Source organism: Halichoeres trimaculatus, unplaced genomic scaffold (genome assembly GCF_033239565.1).
Source record: "Halichoeres trimaculatus isolate MK-OKI-2021-1 unplaced genomic scaffold, fHalTri1.1 fHalTri1_scaffold_4, whole genome shotgun sequence".
Lineage (NCBI taxonomy): Eukaryota > Metazoa > Chordata > Actinopteri > Labriformes > Labridae > Halichoeres > Halichoeres trimaculatus.
The window spans coordinates 14,858,564-14,879,350 of record NW_027437182.1 but is presented as its reverse complement, the minus strand read 5'-3'; the positions used below and the strand labels follow the sequence as shown (position 1 = coordinate 14,879,350).

At 40.0% G+C, this 20,787-nt stretch overlaps 1 protein-coding gene across 1 annotated transcript in view; it reads left to right on the top strand.

Moving 5' to 3' along the window:
* Positions 1-20,787, top strand: part of alpi.1 (alkaline phosphatase, intestinal, tandem duplicate 1) — a 127,380-nt gene that overhangs the window by 106,188 nt on the left and 405 nt on the right. Inside the window, exons 2-10 of the mRNA XM_074668303.1 lie at positions 11,824-11,949; positions 14,074-14,189; positions 15,375-15,549; positions 16,266-16,438; positions 17,575-17,709; positions 17,790-17,865; positions 18,317-18,451; positions 19,142-19,333; positions 19,625-19,741. Of these exons, the coding sequence (XP_074524404.1) occupies positions 11,824-11,949; positions 14,074-14,189; positions 15,375-15,549; positions 16,266-16,438; positions 17,575-17,709; positions 17,790-17,865; positions 18,317-18,451; positions 19,142-19,333; positions 19,625-19,741 (1,245 nt within the window). The remainder of the gene's footprint in view (positions 1-11,823; positions 11,950-14,073; positions 14,190-15,374; positions 15,550-16,265; positions 16,439-17,574; positions 17,710-17,789; positions 17,866-18,316; positions 18,452-19,141; positions 19,334-19,624; positions 19,742-20,787) is intronic.

Genomic DNA, 20,787 nt, shown 5'->3' with positions numbered 1-20,787 from the left:
CGCCACCTACTGCACTGGAGACACATTGCAACGCTGTGGTGACGGGCAGTTTTTAATGGCCTCACCAGAGCTGTATACATGTAATTTAATTATTCAAAACGTAATCATAGCATGAATAGGAATATGGGATCCAAAAACCTCTGTTACAGTTTTCAGAATTTACAAGGAAATTAGAAAAAGTAACAATATTTAGATATTAGAGAATAGATACCATGAATATGCATTATGAGTAAGCATGTTTTAATATAAATACATATTTTTCAACTCATTGATAGTAGCAGGAACAAACCTGTTGTGACTCTGCACCTCTTTCTGGAGAGAAAAAGCTGAAACTCACTGTGCAATGGGTGGGAGTCAGTGTTTAAAACCAAAGTAGTTACCCACTGTATGCTGATATCATGACTAACACTGTCTAAATAACTCAACATTGGCTCTCTTTTTCCACTGTTTGAATGTGTATAAACAAACTGCAGGTGCATAACAAGAAGTAGGACAACCTTTTAATACATGCACGTTAAAATCTATTTTCTTCATGGCCCTTACATTGAGTCTGTGCATGCATCGAGTTATCCTATTAAAAAAATTGCTGAGGAATTTTCAAAAACAATATTTGCCACGCGCTTGATTGCTTTCCCAGTAAAGCAGTTGTGGTTTTCGTTAGGGGTTAATTGAAGGCAGCCAGAGTCAGACTGGCAGATGGAAAATGTCGACAGATGTGGGGCCCCCAGACATGCCCTCATCATCATGTCTGTGACTGTGAGACACACACACACACACACACACACACACACACGCACACGCACACACACACACACACACACACACACACACACACACACACACACACACACACACACACACACACACACACACACACAATCATGGTCTTTTGACCATTTGATCTGCCTAAGTGACCATTCTGCCTCAGCTAATACCGTATCTCTCTTTACACATAATAAACTGAGAATAACAGTAAGTGTTGCCTAATCAGATGATGCCTCTTGATAAGCTGTATTACAGCGCTACGTTTGGCGGGGGGACTTTGATCTGCTGTACCCTTTTACAGTCTATGGCTGTACCGCATTCTTTTTGTCACCTTGTGCTCTTTGAAACACATGACTGAAATGTTTTTTGAGTGGAAACTTTATCTTCAGCGATGACCAGCATGTCTGCTTATGTAAGGAATTTCTTAAACCCAGGCCAAGAGAATTGAGAAATAATTTCTCCTCAGATGCAATAAAATGCTGAGGATTTTATCTCGAAATGAAGTGTCCTATAATTTTTTATGGGTATAGATAACAGAGAATGTTTTTATCATTCCCACACTGCCCTGATGTTCTTATTTTGCTCTGCTGTTGTGTTTGTTCAATTTCTGTCACATTACAGCCCTCTAAGCTACACAGTTACTCATGTAAAACCCCTTCCCAGCTTCAAACAAACTTCACTCCTCATTTCTGAGCTTGTTAAGGAGCACTGTATAATTAACAAGGCTACGACACAGTTCAAAGGAGCATGCTTTATCTCTGTGTCCGTTTACTGCCTCGGGTGAGAGATCAAAATGTTGAGGAAACCTGTGCAGGTGTTTTCTGCATGTTTACTTTCTCAACCTGTAATTCACTTTTAATCCACTGGAAGGTGCAAAGAACATCCAGAAACACACATGAGCCAGAGAGGAAGAGCCTTGAGAGGCAACTCTTTGTAACAGTTGTTTTAAATTGAAAGGAGGACGTGGTGACTGCTGTGGTAACACAGACACGAAAACAACAAATGACACGCTATCACTTGAGCTTCAAGGAGTGTACATTTCAAAGCCAAGACAGAAAACTGCACAACACACAGTCACAAGTTTATAACATTTAGTCTTTGGTCAGTCTGCACCAGCACAGTGGAAGAAATGCATACCACTGTCTGAGAGGGATGAGGGCTACTAATTTACTGTATATATCAGGTTACATTCACTTTATACAGTTTGACTCAGAGTAATCTGAAACTGTTATTCCAGATGTCTTTTTTACAAGCTGTAGTCTCATGACCTGTGCTTTCACTCAGATATGCCTGTGTGTACTATATTCATTCTGCTTATTACATCGATTTGACCCATTCATCTCTAATAAACTTTATACATTTCATGTTTTTGAGGTAAATTCTTTATTCAGAGTAGATCAAATGTTAAAATCAAACAGTAGATATCACTCCAGTTCTTCTCAGGAACATATATGGTCTAAAGTTTTGGTGAACATTTTCAGCATGTTTAACAGACTACAATAAGATAAATGAAGGACGTATGAGGATAAGGCCATATAGCTGCTGACGGGATGGTTCACAGACTTTCTGCACATACCATAAAACACTACCTGAAAAGAATCAGCAAAACATTCCTCTGCTGCTTTGTTTTTGCTAGTTTCCTGTCATTCCTACCAGATTCACTCCTCTATTTCAAGTCCTTCTATTTAGGGTTAATGTAATGAAAACAAATAATGAAGGGTTGTATTTGAGACAGAGAGGGTGAATATACTGTAAAAGCCTTGACCACAAAGCTCAGAGTTTTTAAATCATCTTTACAAAAAGTAAAAAATACTTAAGGATGTTATTTTGGTAAGTGTTTGCTATTTTCTATGAAGCTCCAGTGAGTTACTGAACAACTCGGAAGCAAGGTATCATTTCCATTCAAGAAAACACAATGGGACTGTTGGGATTCATCTTTCATTATATTTCAATAATACATTTATTTGAAAAGTCGCTGCATTTAAAATATGTCCAAAGGGTATAAAGTTCAGTCGTAGTCCAGTAGTAGCTTAACATGATTAACAGGGCAATAAAAATCCCTATCTTTAACATACAGGTATGTTAGGAAACCTGTATCTCAGCCTTTTTCTGAAACACTTGGAAACTGCTCCCTTCAAGGCTTCCTCACGCCTTTTCCTGGGATTTGTCGGAGGCCTGTTTGCTACACAGGGAAACCTTAGAGCCCGCCCCTCCAGTGCGCCATGAACCAGGTAGAAGATCGCCATGCGATTTAGAAAGTCTCATGAAGATCTCGTACTATTTTCAGGACAGACTGTTCTGAGCAGTTTAAAAACAGATTCAGAGATTTCTATAACATGAAGCAGTTTGAAAATCTTCACACTTTAGATAAGAACATTCAGCATTGTAACTTCATATCTATGTTTAGTAAACTGAAAAGTATAATAGCCCCTTTTTAAAGTGCTGGTACAGACAAAATCTCAGCAACACGATTAAGATGAGACAGCAGTGTTTGAAAGGCATCAAAAATGACATAATGTGCAGAAACAGCGAGGTCATATTCATGGTAGGTTTCAAGCCTCTGTATGATTCATAAAATTGTCTTACTGAGATGACTCATGGCCTTTAAACACTGAGTTCACTCCCTGCAAAATGGTTTTAATAAAATTTTGGCGAATGCATAAATGAGCATCATTGAAAACTAAAGCTTGAAACAATCAACACATCACTGGGATTCTTAACAGTTAATTTACAGTGTATTTTCTTGTTTGCAAAACTTTTTATGCATTATTCAGATCCATTATTCATCGCCACATCTCTGACAAACACATGTCATAGATGTGGTTTCAAACAGCATCCTTGCCAAAACATTCTCGTGAACTTTCTCTCCAAGTTTGACTGTCACCAAGCTGTATGTTACCTCAACAAACACATGGAGTATTAGGCTGAGGGGACTGTACTTCATTACTCCAAGCTTTCAGAAAGGAAAGTTTTATTGGAAAGCGTTAACAAATTTTTTTGCAAATCTGACCACAAATGTTTTTAATCCAAAAAACAAGTACTTTTTGAAATAGTACAAAGATACTGTAGAGATACTTCAACACCTCAGACACATTTAATAATTAAGCAGTGGAGTATCTAGAGAGTTGATTTGTTGATGGTATACCAAAAGGTAAAAGACTACCAAAGTTATAGCAATAAAACCTGTGGATAAGGGTATGAATCTAAGTACCAAAGCTCAAGGCAAATCTGCTCAGTGGTTGTCAAAACATTTCACTCAAACCGAAAGTATGAACCTCATGCTGGCGTATGGGGAAAATTCAGAAGCTTACCAAAATCTGTAGGGTTCATTTACTTCAGTCCATGGACGTCTCTCTAAAATTCCCCCTTAAAACACACATTTCTCTGGCCTAACAAAAAGTTTAGAGAATCTTGTGAGGTGCTCAGAAAGAGCCACACACTCACACAAGAGATATTAGGGGAGAGATGTATGCTGTGGGGCAGTCATATAGGCTTTGATGATAACGAAAATACTAAAAAACATCCAGAAAATAACATTTCTTCTGGATCAGTGAAGGTTAAGAATTGTTCACTGAACATTTGTTTTGCATTTTGCTTGCTTATCCATCTGTTGTGCAAATGCAAGTCTGTGCCAAAGACAAAAAAAGGCAAGGTAAGGTTCGTATCAGAGCATTTGGGTCACTGCTGACGCTCATTGTTATCCTTAAAACCCTGTGAATTCTAAATTTATCTACAGTAAGCAGCCACCTGGGTGGTCCTCCAGAAAATGTCAACCCCATGCCTTATTGTTGCATGAGTGTGCGACCTGAATGCTTAAATTGTAAATGAAATGAACACAGCCAAACCGACTGAATGAATGATACTGTCCATCTCCTAAGAGGCCCTGTCTGGTCGACACCTGGCGGACACTAAGCACGCTGCGGAGGATGTTTTTGGATCAAAGCCTGCCCAGGAAAATAAACCTATGTCTGACCTCAAGCGCCAGTCGCGGAGTCTCTCAACCTCACCACCTGACACAATGTTCCTCCCACAAGATCATGCATCATGCCTGGGTGGCCATGAAAGAGAGGGAACCCTGCTTTCCTGTTGGTAAGGAAATAAAAGCCACAAAGAAGAGGAACAATACTGAGACTTTTAGCAGTTTTCATGCAGCAGGAATCTTGCTCTGACTTTAAGGTGGGAAGCTTTAAATAGACCTTTATCTTTCATTCAATTAACTACTGACCAGTTGGCTACAATATGTTGGCTTCTTGCTAGCTCATAATAGAGCATGTGAGCGCCTTCCAAGCGGCATCTTCCGGTCTCAAAATATGAGACAATGTGGAAGTGCTAAAATCTGCTTTTTCTCAAGGGTCCGCTTGAGGTGGTCACAAACACACCAAGCTAAAAAAAAGCTTATGTGACTGACAGACACCCAGGAGCTGTTAGCATGGAGACACAAAGCCCCCCCACCACTTCCAATATGGTTGCCCAAGCTTATTTGCTTCAAAAATCAGAAACAGACAGGTGACGTTGGGGTGACTACGTCCATTTATTGTAAGTCTTTAACATCTTCCAGTCATTGAAAAGAAACCAAGCTCTGTGCACTTTTTGAAATTGGCCTACTCCCTACGTTCCCCCCCCCCCCCCCCCCCCCCCCCATGCTCTGGCTTGTAATACTGCTAGCTGGAAAGTGGTTAAATGATGAAATTTGAATCCATCTTTACTATTTAAAAGTTGTATCAGCATTCAGTAACTTTGTAGCTAACACTACCTTAAACTTGGCATAAGTTAAAAGCTGATGTTACATGTTTGTGGTAGAAAAAGCAATATGAAAGATGTTAGCCTTCTGAAGGTTTGCTAGCTTTTGACTGATGATAGCCATTGTGTTACCTGATATGTTGCTTTTCTAAAGTTGGTTTTATATCTTTACTTTGTATTCCATAAAACTTTCAGTCACTCCACAGTTTAACAAAGTGGGCGACTGTTACTCTCTGTATTTTGGGACTGGATAGGAAATACAAGAACATATTTAATGCTTTAGAGCTGCAATGTGGTCTGCAGCATTAGCACTAAAATCTATAGCTAACCGTAGCTAAATACAAAAATAGGATGTAGCTGAATGCTTACACTACCTTGTGAATCATAGTTGCTCACAGTTTGTTAGATGCGTTCAGTAAGTAAAAAGGTATCCATTTAAATCTTAAACAAATTTCCAAATTTCTTAGCTAACAGTTAAATTAGCTGTTAAACTTGCTGATGCTAACACAAGTTTTTGTCTAGTAACAGATGGTTTATCAAATATCTTTTTCAAAAAAAGGTATGTCCCTGTCTCATGTCCTATCTTGTAACATTTCAGAAGCTAATGTTAGCATTCATAGCTAAAAGTCATTTCAGCAGAGGAAAGTTGGCACTGTACATAGCAGAAATGGACTCTGAATAGGAAGCATTAATCTCCTTGGCCTCTGTTTTTCTCCATCCTATCTTTAGAACCTCTTGATAATATTTTTGCACAGTGTTTTAGGTTATTTCTTGAGTTTATGCCTAGTCATGTTCAATTTTTGCTAGGTGAGGCCAACAGCAGTTGGGATTGATTTATGATGAATGATATTTCTGCATGCAGAGAAGTGTGGCTACTCTCCCTCGCCCCCTCCGTCCTCCCACCTTCCTTTCTCCCTCCTGGCTCTCTGTCTCTCCCTCCCAAAATGTTCCTGTGCATGTGTGATGACTACAGTAATGAGGACCCTTTGATGTTGAGATCTGGGCTAAGCAGAGTGCTTAGTTGAGCAGGAGGGGAGGAATGCCAGGCAGGTACATTACAGTGTGTGTGTGTGTGTGTGTGTGTGTGTGTGTGTGTTGATTAAAAGTTCTGCTTTCTCCCATCGGACTAGAATGGACCATCCATTCCTGAATACGAATGTGTCACCGTGGACTTGCTTGCTTTCTGTTCTCCTGCATAAACCTGGTTTTCAGTCAGCATTTGGATCACTGGTGCAAGTTTGTATACACATGCCTGTCTTTGTAATGTAGAGCTTTTCTTGTTTATTTCCTTGCATTCCATAAACCCTTTGTCCCACTTTGGCCCCTCTGAAACCAATTCAGACATTTCCTGCAGCAAACTACAAAGCCTCAACCTGTGTGAGCTGCTGATAGACACGTGTCCACAAAGGACTGGGGAAAAATCACTTTGATTCGATGCCTTGTCAAAGAAGTAGTCGGACAGCGTGGGGGAGGGAAACAGGCCTGCTCTCTGATTTGATGAACGTCACTGACGTAAACCGGTAAAAAGGTGAGTGGTGCAGATGTGTGAGTGAGTCCAACTAAGTGTGTTTACCCCTCCTTCTCTGCCTCTGTCTCAAAGAAAAGATGCAAGCCAAGGCTGCAAAATGTTAAAAGCCGAAGGAGAATTACTATCATTTATTTATTATCTCTCGGATAAGTTGGAGGTGAAAAACTTTACCTGCTGTTTGCAATGACTGGGTACTGAAAACCCAAGAAAAAAAGAAAGCAGAAGAAAGCAAAATAAGCCGGATATTTGGGGTTACAAAATGATATTGTTGATGGGCTTACTTCTCCTCACCGGATGTGGCCATGCAGGTGAGTCATAATTCTATTTTGGATGTTGCAAAGACATGTAGAAAAAAGTGTGAAGGATAGCAAACTAGCAGCCATAAGCAAATATTTGATGTGGTCACCATGTGCCCATGAAAGCATTTTTTTATGCCATGATGTCAAATGCAATATATTCTTCAATGCACACTGTAAAAGTGTAACTGCAGGGCTGGCTATGAGTTTATAGCAATTTACTTTTTTCCATGTCATAACTTTAAGGTTTGAAGTCAGACATAACAAACTGTCGGCAATTATAACACATCAGAGAGGCGGGGAGACATGTTTGCTTTCATGCATCCATGCTTACATCTGTGTCACACAGACACATACACACACAATCTCACTGTCGTTCTTGTACAAACAGCAACATTTTGGGTTTCACTCTCATAGTCATGCTTTCAGCTAAACGTTAATTAACTCGTGCACCATTTCACCCACTTATGCACACAAGCACAAACACACACACACACACTCTCTATGGTTTAATTAGGGTAAACATATTCTCCATATTTTCTTTACAAGTCCAATTAAAATGTAAGAGGGGCCACTTCTCAAAGCTGTCAGACTGTTTGATGTTGAGGTAGCCATCTCGGCTGGAATCTGTCTTTAGCTGGGTCCTGAGTCTCTCAACACATCACTTCTAATTGTCCCCCAATTGAGTCGCATGTCTGCTGTAAAACCTTTTATGGGTGGCCGTCCAACTGCTCAGAGACGGGGTCACAGCCTCCATCCCTTCACATAAAGTGGGGTTACATCATTTATGATCCTGCCTAAAATTGATCTAGATATATTCTTCATCTGTCTTATGGATGTCACTGATTGAATGTGTGTTTGAAGGAAGGGGTTAAGGGGGTCATATTTGTAAAGAGGCCAAAATAGATCACAGGCATCGTTGAAGACTGAGTCTAACTGCTCCACCAGTGCTGTCTCTGTTTTTATTTCTCTTTGAGATCTGGCAGTTTGTCCGTCTCTTCTGTCTCTTTCTGCCCTGACTGGATGTCTGACTCCCTCCCTTCTTAAAGACACAATTTCCAACATCCAAAACTCTTTCCTTTAACATCTGCAGCACAGTTATTCTTCTTCCAATATCTCTATCATGGCAGCTTTCAAAAGCAATCTTTAAAAAAGTCAGGAAAAAGATTTCTTCTTGTTCTTTGAAATCATAGCTGTGTGGTCTGGCACCACCCTCATGTACATCCTCACTTTGACAACCTGAACCTAAACATTTCCCTGCATGACTTGTAATCTTGGTGCAAAATCTGGTTTACCACTGTAATTTACAGAGTCTATAGGTTAAAAGAGGCCTGTTAGTCAAAAGGAGAGATGAGGGGAGTGTAACATTTGCAATTTACTTTTAGGGGGAGAATGACTCAAGATCCAGATGCTGCTGTGTGTTTGAAGATGTAGGTGTGTAGCTGTAAAACCAGTGTATATTTCTATACACTTTAAAAAGATCTGTTTTTGGTTCTTTATTGGCCGTACTGGAAATCCCCTCAAAAGGAATTGTTACTTTATATCTATTTTTAAATATGGAAAAGCAAAAATACCCACTCTTTAATGTTTTGCACGGAGATACCCCTTCAAAGTACCCCCTCTTTAATGTTTTGCATTATTTCTGTTTAGAAAGGAGGTGGCAAAACTGGATTTTTGCAAATGACAAAATAGCCTCGACCAGCTTAGGGTATGTTGTGCCTCTTTCACAAATTTTTGAGTTATTTTTAAGGTTTTGCTAAGCAGAATAGCCTCAGAAAAGAAAACTTTTGACAAAGAGAGCCTTAATTCCAAGTATAAAACTGAGTAACTTTACTGTGATAGAGTAAAAACCCCACGTAATATGCAGTAACCGAAGTCCTTGACTCAAAATAAACAGAAACACTGTGGTTTTTGTAGTTGCAGGCTTTATTTGAGATGAATTGATTTTTTTTTTTAACTCGTCGAGATACCTGCTTTTCTGAACAAATGGGTGATTCTTTATTTCTTCAGGAGAGCAGGGCAATTGTTTCAACATATACATGATGAAGCACAGCCCCCCACTGGAAGGTTTCCTCTGCTCTATGATGTCAATAGTGTACTCAAGTCACCATCTGTTGCACTATAAATATCTTGTATATGCTTTCATGTCATCAGAAGCTAGAGATTTCTTTATTTCTTTATTTATTTTTCTTAATTAGTGGATCACTACCAGTCATCCTTGCTGTGGGCAGACAAAGGTGTAACACAATTATTTGTCATCACATGGTGGTAAGAAGATCAAATACAAAGAATTGATTGTGTCTTTTAATGTTTGGATATCCTGGTTGGGAACCCTGGGATATGATTTCTTCAACTGTTGTCATGTGTTGCTTTGTTTACATTTGTCCTCTTAATTCCCAGGGGTTCCCTGCATTCCCACGAGCACTTAAGCCTGCTGTTTAATCAGCCAACAAAAGGTGCTGAGCACTTTTTGGTGGATGGATGATCCATGCTGAGACCAAAAACAGCCACCAGGTGTTTACACTTGTCTTGTGTAGGAAACTAATTTGGCTTTCCCAGCATTAGCTCGACTTTCTCTCAGGGGCAAACACATAACAAATGGACGGACAGACATGCCCCCACAGGCTCTCCTTGCTCTTGCACATCACCGCTGGTATTTCTAGTTCATGTGGTGTGGGCTGCATCATGTGAGCCCTCTTTACAGTTTGCTGCTATGATTTTATTACAATCTTGATTAGGCACATGTGACTTACCACACACCCCTGTTGGCAATGGGTGAGCAGTTGGCAGAAAGAGGTCTTCCAGAGCCATGAGTTGTAACAAGATTCAGCCTCGCGGGTACACGAGGCGAGAGACGTTTGCAGGGAATTTGATTCTTCTGGCCGGGTGGAACAAAGTTGGCCCCAACTCACTTCATTTCACACATTAACTGTTGTGTTTGCGTAGGAGACATTTTCATTCTGCAGGCGGTCTCCACTACCTCACGGAAGAAAAATGCTAACCTCGCTTCACTTCCCACAGAAAAACTAGCCAAGTTGACTTAGTAAAAGGAGGGAAAATATCGGGGTCTTTTAAATGCATAAATTCAGTGGAGGGGAAATGGAAATGTGACCATTTTCCTGTCATGAAAAGCGGAGCACATCAAGACTCAATCATGATATTTTCAAGAATAGGATGGACAACATTTCCTTCCCTCACTTGGACTGTTTTTCCAGGGAATGAGGGGAAAGAAATGGAAAGAGACACAGTTATGATTCGGATCGTGATGGATGCCAACACAAATTGGGTACCCTTTTTTTCTCTCCCTGTAAGAGAGACTGCTGCATCAAAAGCCCCATTATACAATTACCACATCAAAGAACCATTCCAATTTCTATCAGGCACACTTCAGAGAAGGGGAGCCAGGGAAAAGAGGAAGACCAAAATTAAAGCAACCTTTTAAAACAATAAAATGGGGTGGTGCCTTTTTAGGAGTTAAAGTGAGAAGAGGGGCTGTGCTGCTGATGTTCTCCTGTGTGGTCCCAGCTTCTCCACCTCTCCTCCTCTCTCCCTCTGTCTCTCCCCCTCCACTTGCTCTTCCTCTTTCTCTCACATTCTCTCTTCCCTCCTTTGTGGCTCTAAGCCTATGAGCTGGCGTTGGCCCTTCCTCACTACACACCCAGTGGGGCTTTAAAAAGGCAGGGCTGGAGGTCTCAGCAGCCACACACGCTGTGCACGCCTGTGCTTCTGCCTTCTGGTTTTGGTGCGCTTGCTTTGAAAGCCGGCTGTGTCTACCCCTCCAGCCTCCAGGTTGCTCTTTGGATTAGAGATGCTGACGCTTCATTGCAGGGCCCCTGATATCCTGCTCATCCTTCTGGGTCCCTTGCTGTGGGCCTCAGGCCGGGCTGCATTGGACAGTCAAGGTGAGGAGACGACAGGGCCATTATAGCTGACTGCATTTGGGATATTTGTGGCACTTTGTGGTCAGACAAATGGACGGCACAAGCAGGTAACCTCAATCTGCTGAGAGGGTGAGTGTTTAAAAACAGGTGTGAGGGTATAATAGAAGGCCTGTTGGGGCACAAAGGCTTGTACAAGTATATTTTTACCTGTGTTTACCTGTTTCAGCAAACTTTGGGATGGACTGTTTGTCTTTCCGTTGTTTTGGTTATGCAGCCCAGAGGAATTTTCCCTCCTTCACTGGGAGCCTCTCGGTGGGCATGAATGGACAGAAACCAAAGTGTCTTCTTTCCTTTGTTTTCGTCACTTTGACACCTCTTGTGGAACCCCTTCCCTCATCTAACCTCGGGCCAAATATGATTCAAGGTCTCAGGAAAAGGCACCTGTGGATACACTAGAAGTTTCACATGCATTGTAGCTTTACAAACATACTACAGCAAATAATGAGCAAGTGATATCACATTCACACCTGAATTTGGACCTGTGAATTCTCCTGGTTCTGCTTGTTTCAGTGCACTCATTTCATACTCTTTTTTATGTGTTTTTATTGAGCAGAGCTGTATGAACTGGAGAAGGAACCAGCTTACTGGGATGCTCAGGCCAGGGCGACACTGGATGCTGCGCTGAAACTCCGCCCTCGGGATCACCAAGCCAAGAACATCATTCTGTTCCTTGGTGATGGTGGGTCATGCTGGCAGTGGGGGATATGTTTAACTTTACTTTCATATGAACTCTGTGGTTGAAGCGGTAAAAATGACTATCCATAGCCTGATGACAAATAGAGCTAATTATACATTGCAAGACAATGCTCAAGTGTGTTTGCTGTACTCAGAGAGGATTGGGGGAAAACAGACTTGGAAAAGTGGGCTTTGTGTGAGTGGTAGTTAAGGTTTGGAGTCATTGGAGCCGATGAGCCAGAGATTGGAATTAGATGTAATTTAAGCGTTTAAATTTACTTTTGCTAAGATGCAGTCGACAAGACAATCCACAAAATATAGAGTGATGAGAAAAAGTGTTGCGCATACAATTTCTCTTTGGAGGAGTTCAAATTGTAACTTCTGCTGGAGCCACAGATTACAGACGTTTTTATTTTTCTTTTAAATCAGTCCAAGCATAAAGATTAAGAGTTGACAATGGATCAAACTGGTTCCACCAGGCTTTATAGTTTCCCTTGCTGTAATGTTGCAATGGTGTCTCTCTCAGTCAGCAGCTAGGCTGTGTAGCAAACACTGTGGAAAATGAAGCGGCCATATATGATCTCAGGCAAAAAGGATGGAAAGCCCTTGAGAAAATGGTATCCTTTTAAATGTAAAGTCTTCAATACATGGTTTGGTTTCTATGTTTTTCCTGTTAACTGGTGGGATCTGGTTTGAAGGCAAAGTGCGCCACTTACTCACCATAGACTGTGTAATATAAGGACATAGTGTTCTTGATGGCACCTGTTTGTCTCTGAAACAAAGTTTTGAAGCCCATCCTCAAAGAGAGCCATATTGATAAGGCTGAACTCAACCTTGCTTCAAGATTGGATGAGGTAAAGATGTGGGCCTACACCTTCTTTGCAGTCAGTCATTTCAGTCATGCCTTTCATACAGTCAAAACAAGTAAGTTTAAAACTTAGAAATGGCAAGTTTTGAGAGACATTACCCCTTGTACAGTGTGTGAATAGAGAAATTAGACCCTCAGATCAAAACCTTGTTTTTGAACTGGGTAGTACCACTGTTTATTTAGAGTAAATATTGTCTTTATTGTCTTTGGGCATCCTATGTCTTTTCTGTCTTCCATTGGGAACACTGTTTCCAAAGTTTCCATCTGTACTGGATTGGATGTGAAAACTTTCATATTAATTGAAACTTTTGTGGTATATTTACAGCTTGTGAGAAACTAGAGTACTTTTTAAAAAGGGAGCTGTTAAAAAGCGTGAAGATTTAAGAGTGTTTTCCTTGTTAACTACCAGAGTATTTGCTCTAAATCAGACATACTGGGTCACATTTCTGGGTGGTCGAGGCTCGGTTTTTCTTTGAGCATCCATCCAGTAATGCCCTGCCCAAAGCATGTTCTCAGTTTATGACTGTGATGAGAGTTGAGTGCCTCATAGTGGCACAGGCTTCATAAAGTATGGTTTCCAAAGTCAGGGGTGAAATCCAATATGAGACTAATGGAAGTCATCAAATGCATTTACTGTATGATTTACATAATATATATCAGAGGGTGACATTGCATATCAGTATTTGTTTATTACATCTGCTCTGAATACATGCCCAGAGGAGTCACTGTAGCTTGGTCTCTTCCATTATTTCATCCAGGAAAAGAAAAACACTGTCTGAATGGTTTGTCCATTTGTGGATTTGGCGGATATTGACTAAAATTCTCTTTGTTTGCTTTAAGATTTACGTGATCATGTTTGTTCCCTGAATATAGCATTAACAGTCAGGGCTTTCCAAACAGACATTTCATATTTGCTGGCATGGATTTTTAAAACGTTCACCACTTCAACAGACGAAAATGTTCCACGCCTGGAGAGGTTTGTACAGTAAACCATTCCCATGATTAAAATACTTCCAGGTGGTAAATCGACTTCTGAGTTATTGGTCCCACTATGACCTGACTAATGGTCTTAGGCTAAAGCAGTAGCTCAGTTTTGAATGCCTTTGAAAACCAGTGTCAGTGGTGAGAAAATAAAAACTGCATGCATCATAAACCTTCAACATCAGATTGAGGCCATTGTTTTGCTCTGTCATTCAGTGTGTCAGGCAGGGGCAAAAAAACAAGACAGTAAACATTCACCTGACAATAATTGTTTTCCAGGTATGGGCGTGTCCACAGTGTCAGCAGCTCGAATCCTCAGAGGTCAGATGGAGGGCAGGTCAGGGGAAGAGACCATGCTGGCCATGGACACATTCCCATATGTGGCCTTGTCAAAGGTCAGTCTATAACTCTGTACCTAATGCACCTGTACTTCATCTGTTATTTATTTACAAGTTATCCAAGTATGGACCATAAGATAATATCTACAGTAAGAGATTAGATAAATAAAGGGATTCATCATTTTCTAATCTGAAAAAAAGGATGTGCTGTTTTTAGCTGATTCAAGCATTTTGATTAAGAAAGAGACAGTAACAATTGTAGAGAAGTAATTCATTATTTTCAAATTCAATGCATATTCAAAATACATGCTATACCTTTTAATGACATCTTAATGACATATCCACACCCTGTGACCTGAACTGTCTGCACACGCTCACAAACACTATCCACACAGATATCAGAAGATGATCCTTAAGGATGAGCCCTGCGGTTAGATAATGTGGGCGTTGGTGTGTGTTCTTGTGTGCGTGTGGAGAGACAGAGAGAGAGCATTATATCTCTGTATGCACATGTTTGTAATTATCTTCTGCTGCTTGATTAAGCAGTACAACTGTGCATATGGAGACAGAAAAAACAGTGACGGATAGTAGAATTTTAAATTTTATTCCATCATAGTATCAAATAAGTAAGTAACCTTTATTTGTATAGCAATCAGTAGTCATCGGTATCAATATCAATATCACTAATTGCACTACTGGCACACACTGTCCAGAGGCAGCTTAGAAGTTATCAGGCTTGCAAGTTTGTTCAATCAGAGGTACAGCTCAGCTTACATGACTGACTGGCGCCCAGTAGCAGTTGGTGTGTAGACTCAAAGCCGGCATCATATGCAATATGGCTGCACCAGCTGATTTGCTTCAAAAATACGCTTCAGAAACAGGCAGGTGTCAGCTACGTCTGTTAATGATACAGTCTATGGTAACTACTGCTTTGGCAACATTGCTATTGTACAGTGATGCTAGTAAAACTTATACACAGAACCAAGGAGTATTAGGTAAACCCAAAACCAAAACTTAAACAACAGTCTTGTATTAATTCAAGTAATGGCAGCAAATTTGATACAACTTTAAAGTTAAATTTAGCTTTATATTCATTACACTCTGTCAGTTGGTATGTTATTTTAACCCTGAGTAAGTATTCCTAACATTCGAGCTCTCTGTTTCCAGCCTAACATGGTAAATAGTGATGAAAATTAATTTGACAATCCAGGCTTTACAGCATTTCTGTTTTTCCCCTCACAGACCTACAGCGTGGATAAACAGGTAGCAGACAGTGCTAGCACAGCTACAGCCTACCACTGTGGTGTGAAGGCTAACGCTAAGACAGTGGGGCTAAGTGCTAACGCTGTGGCCTACGAATGTAACACCACATTTGGGAACGAGGTCTACTCGGTGCTACGGCGCGCTAAAGCACAAGGTAAAAACTGTTGGGACGCTTAAGGACTGCTAAGGAGAGAGTGTCAAAGGGAGTCAGTAGTATTTTTTTTATTTGTTTGATTTTTTGTCTTAAGCTAGTAAGCATATCCAAAGACATTTACATACAGTTTGTCATTTTTGTGTAGCTCTTAACATTGTTGTGCCTTGGCAGTGTTACAGGATGCCTTAGATAATGTAAAAGAATAAATAAATAGAAAAGTAATTGTGTTGATACTTTTATGAAGCTATTAAGTTTTCTAATAAAATGATTAGAGGTATAGGTTTATTGGTAGAAGTTGGAAGCAAAAGTGTTCATTTTTAATGAGAATTTTTTGGAATGTATGTTATTGGCAAACTGGCTTGCACTGTGCCAGAAATTAAGATCTAAGTTTATATTAAGCTTATATAAATGAATTTTTATCCTTGTAAATAGGCCTTTCCAGAGGGCAATTAAACTAAATGCTGCAGTGGTACCACCCTTTCCCACCCTTTAACCCCTCTCCTGTGGGGCTTCATTACCATGCCAAAAAACTAAGCCAAAGAACTAAGCAGCATTCTGTCTGATTTACCCTTGATTACTTAAAACTTTATGTGACACATTTCTGGTCCCATTGTCATTTTTGGTTGTTACTGAGTATGAGTACCATGAAAGAAATTCAAAGTGTGTGAGCACCCTCACAGTGTAACCCCTGATATGGCTGTGTCTACATCATTTAGGTAAATCCGTTGGAGTAGTAACCACCACCCGTGTCCAGCATGCCTCCCCAGCCGCTGCTTACGCCCACTCTGTCAGCCGCAGCTGGTACAGTGATGCAGATCTTCCCTCCAGCGCACGCCGACAGGGCTGTGTCGACATTGCAACACAACTGGTCACCAATTTTGACATTGATGTATGTCTGAAACATTCACCTTGTCCATTTTTAGCTTTGCATGAAAAATGGTTGATAATCAGGTGCAGTTTGATTTTAACTAGAATGGACTTTGCACAGCGAATCAAAATGTATGAGAATAGAATAGAATAGAATAGAATAGAATAGAATAGAATAGAATAGAATAGAATAGAATAGAATATATACTTTATTTATCCTGAGGGGAAAGTCAGAATATAAATATATATATATATATATATATATATATATATATATATATATATATATATATATATATATATATATATATATATGTTTCTGTTACCTTGTAACACCTTGTTAACTGTCTTCTTCAAAGCCTCTCTAACTCGGTGACGAGCTGTTGCATTTTCGGCTGACATCTGAACAGTACAATAGCATACCATAAAATGCACTGTGATTATGTTTGGATAACAAGCAATATACTGTAACACACAGCAATACACTGTAAAGTATATTGCTCAGAATTAAACCAAGTATGTGTTTACGACACATTTTATTTCTGAAGTTCCTTGAGTTCAACATTTTTCAAGGCCTAAAAGAAAGCAGCATTGAAATGGCCAATAGATGAGGTACAAGAAAAGAAAAACTTGAAAAAAGTTCTTCTAAAGCATTCACCATAAATTTTCATTCTGATTTTGTCAACATGTGAATATATTTTTGTCCTCAAGTAATGCAATTTAAGGGAAAACCCAGCTAAGGGATAAAAAGGGGATGATGGGAGAGCAAAATCCAAACACATATTGATCCATACGGACTGAGGTTAAGTATGGACCTTACTTGGTCATAAATAATGGTACGTGATGGATTCATACCAACAATGTACATTTCAATCCTAAGTTTTGAAGACCACCATATGGATGTGTTTCTACTTTCTTTTCATCCAGTTATACTTCCCAACTAGTTCCTTACCCTGAGTGGTTTAAATTGTGATCATACAATTACAAAATTAGTGTCATGATGGAAGGGGAAAGAAGTTAATAATGTGGTACGTTGTAAAATGAGCAGTTCTGTAAAAACCACAGAGCTCTGCTATTAGGTCTGTATAATTATTCAGCAGAATGTCCATTACAGGCTGCTACTGTAAACAAACGGATTCTGTCTGGTGTCATTTTCAGGTGATCTTAGGTGGAGGGAGGATGTACATGACACCTAAAGGCACCCCAGATCCAGAGTACCCTACCTCAAGCTCTCGCAAGGGAGACCGCAGGGACAAGAAGAACCTCATTGACATTTGGCTAAAGGCTAAACCAGTAGGTTTATTCATAATACATGAATTGTTGTTTATTTCAACATATGTGTGTAACTTATTGTTTCCTCTTTTTCTCCCTAGAAAAAAAAGTCCCACTATGTGTGGCACAGAAAAGAGTTTGACGAGATAAATGTAAAGACTACTGACCGGCTGATGGGTGGGTACAGCTGTCAGGTGGAAAAGATAAGCAAACCTGAGTTTACACCACTTTATAGAACTCTCTGACGGTATGAAGACACAGTAGCATGACTGGAAGACTGGTAGAAAAACCCATTATACATAATGATCCATGCCAACACACACACAAAGATAACAGTCAAAAAGATAAGCTTCTTATCAAAGTTATGAAAGTTACTGGATTACAGTAAGGTCAGCCTCTCGCTATACAACGATGTCATGTAGTCATAATGGTACAATGGAAATTCACAGTTCACTGATAGTATCAGCTGTAAAAGTGCTGCTGTGATAGTGACGGTAATTCAGATGCACAGGTGCTACCATCTTACTGTTAAGGACCTGTCTGTCTGGATTTTACATGAAAAACTATTAATGTATTCAAAGTTAGGCCACCCTACCTCTCTCTTACTTCACTCCTTTTATGTTTCCAGGTTTGTTTGAGCCAAAGGACATGAGATTTGAGGTTTTCAGAAACAGTACACGGGACCCCTCCATTGTGGAGATGACTGAGAAGGCCATACGAATCCTCAACAAGAATCCCAAAGGATACTTTCTGTTTGTAGAAGATAAGTGCAACATAAGAATCCTTCTTCCAACAGGCCTCTAGCACCATATAAACCATTGAATTATGTCCAGTTCTACCTTCTGTGCCTCAAAAAATTCAGGGTTAGAGAATATTTGGCTAAATACAGTGGGGGGTTTTCCATTTATAACAGAAACATAATCTTCAAGGGGGGTTTCTGTCCATATTTTGAATATGGATTGAAGGTAAGAAAGCTTGATTTTCATACTTAATGTATAGAAATCCCTGAATCTATCTGTTGGCTGCTTGAGATGGTCCATTCTAAAAATACCGCAATTTTTTCATGACACATTGGGTGGGTGGGACCTGAAACACTAAGGTCTGGCCAAAGCTCTGCCCCTGTCAGGCCTCCAGAGAGCTGGCCAACCAGAGGGAAGGGGATGTGTGAGTGGGGAGCCTTATTAAAAAGTCAGCAGCCACAACAAAGAGTTTGAGACAGAGCTTGAAATAAGGGTTTTCCAAAACACCTGTGTGAGAAAAATCAGTTTTTTTAATAGTGTAAATCATGTAAAGCTACTACAGAGGTACCAGGGTGACAAAAAAATTCTAAAAAGAAACTTAATAACCCCTCTTTAAGCACAGATTATCTATTTTTGAAATGTTGAACAAGAGGTGTTCTTGATTTTTAGAAGTGAAGTCTTATTCTTCCTTTGTTTTGTGTTATTTCTGTTACGAGGAAGAATTGATCATGGCCACCATGACGGTATTGCTAAACTGGCCCTGACAGAAGCTGTGATGTTTGACCGAGCTATTCAACGTGCTGCACAGCTCACCAGGGAGTCAGATACTCTGACTGTGGTCACTGCAGATCACTCCCATGTCTTTACCTTCGGTGGCAACACACCAAGAGGGAATCCCATCTTTGGTATGTTTCTAGATGCAACAGCTTTTATGCACAGTCCACTAGGCTGAGAGTACAGGTTAGGTATCTATAAAGTGGATTTCTGTTAAATGCAAATAGTAAATAGGAAATGGCAGAATGACTTGGTGATATATATTTTTATGGACGCTGTTGTGCAGCTCATGTTGAAAGCTTCAGAGTTATGTTTGCATGAAGAAGCACATACAACTCTGAAAGCTCAATTTGCCTCTTTGTTAAATTACACTGTGACCACTCTGTTATTACTCACCCTCCCCTCCATCATTTGTCACACAGGTCTGGCACCAAAGAAAGCTGATGACAAAATGCCTTTCACCAGCATCCTTTACGCAAACGGCCCCGGTTACGTTCACATAAATGGAACCAGAGGGAACATCACAATGGTGGATTACTGTAAGCACAAACTAATGTCTTTCAGATGTGGCACTCGTCTGTGCTGATGTGTGTTCAGACAGCGTGAACTGATGTGGTTATGGCTGACTCAGGCCTGTTTTTTTCTGTGGAGAGCAGAGATGAAGTATGATGTTTATGGAATTCATTGTACTGCCTCCACTGCCTTCATGTAATGGTGTCTAAAAGAGCTATTTCTATATCTTTGTGGAACACTCGACAGCAGTTATCCAGGTCCTCCTCTTCTTCTTGTTCTGCACCATTCGCTTTAGTCATTGCATGACTGTGTATACTTAAAGGTAGAGATATTTCCCTACAGGGATGACTTACCTTTTCAAACCCGCAATTTTGTCTTTTTGAGTGGACTGGCGTCACTTCATGTTTTTGGAAGCAGTGGTTGTGTCTCTACACGACTCATCTGTCACCTTGAGTAAACATGCAATTACAAGTGAGGTATTCATTTCTAAGACTTTATAAATCCATCTGGAGCCGAAAAGAATAAAGGCCTTTCACAGATTTTTGCAACAATGAATCCAAGATACTACAAAGGCATACTTAAGAGCATGGTAAAAACTGCAATCTGGGTGTTTTTCACTCCTGTATGTTTGTTTTGGGGAGGATAAAAGTTATGTAATCAGTTGCTTTACCAAAGAAAAGTCAAGCAGTAAATACAGCTATTCTAATAAAAAAGGACCCAAATTACATTTCGAGGTTTATAAATGCTGTTATTGAATTTGATTAAGTGAATTATAGCAGATTTGCAACACACCTTTTTATGCTGAGCAGAAAGCCACAAAAGCAACTATGAGGTAAACGTAGTTTATCATAAGATGCTTTCTGTTGAGGTGATGCGTTGGCGGAAAACAAAAGTTATAGAATATTTCTGACTTCTTTACAACCTAAGTCATCAAAAAGCTGTGTGCATATTTTGGCAATGGGCGTGGCCTTTAGCTCCATTCATTCAGGCGAGTGAGTGGGAACTCTGAACCCAGTAATTAGCGAGAAGTTGATAAAAAAAAGTTGTTTTGGTTCGGAGTTTATAACCAAAT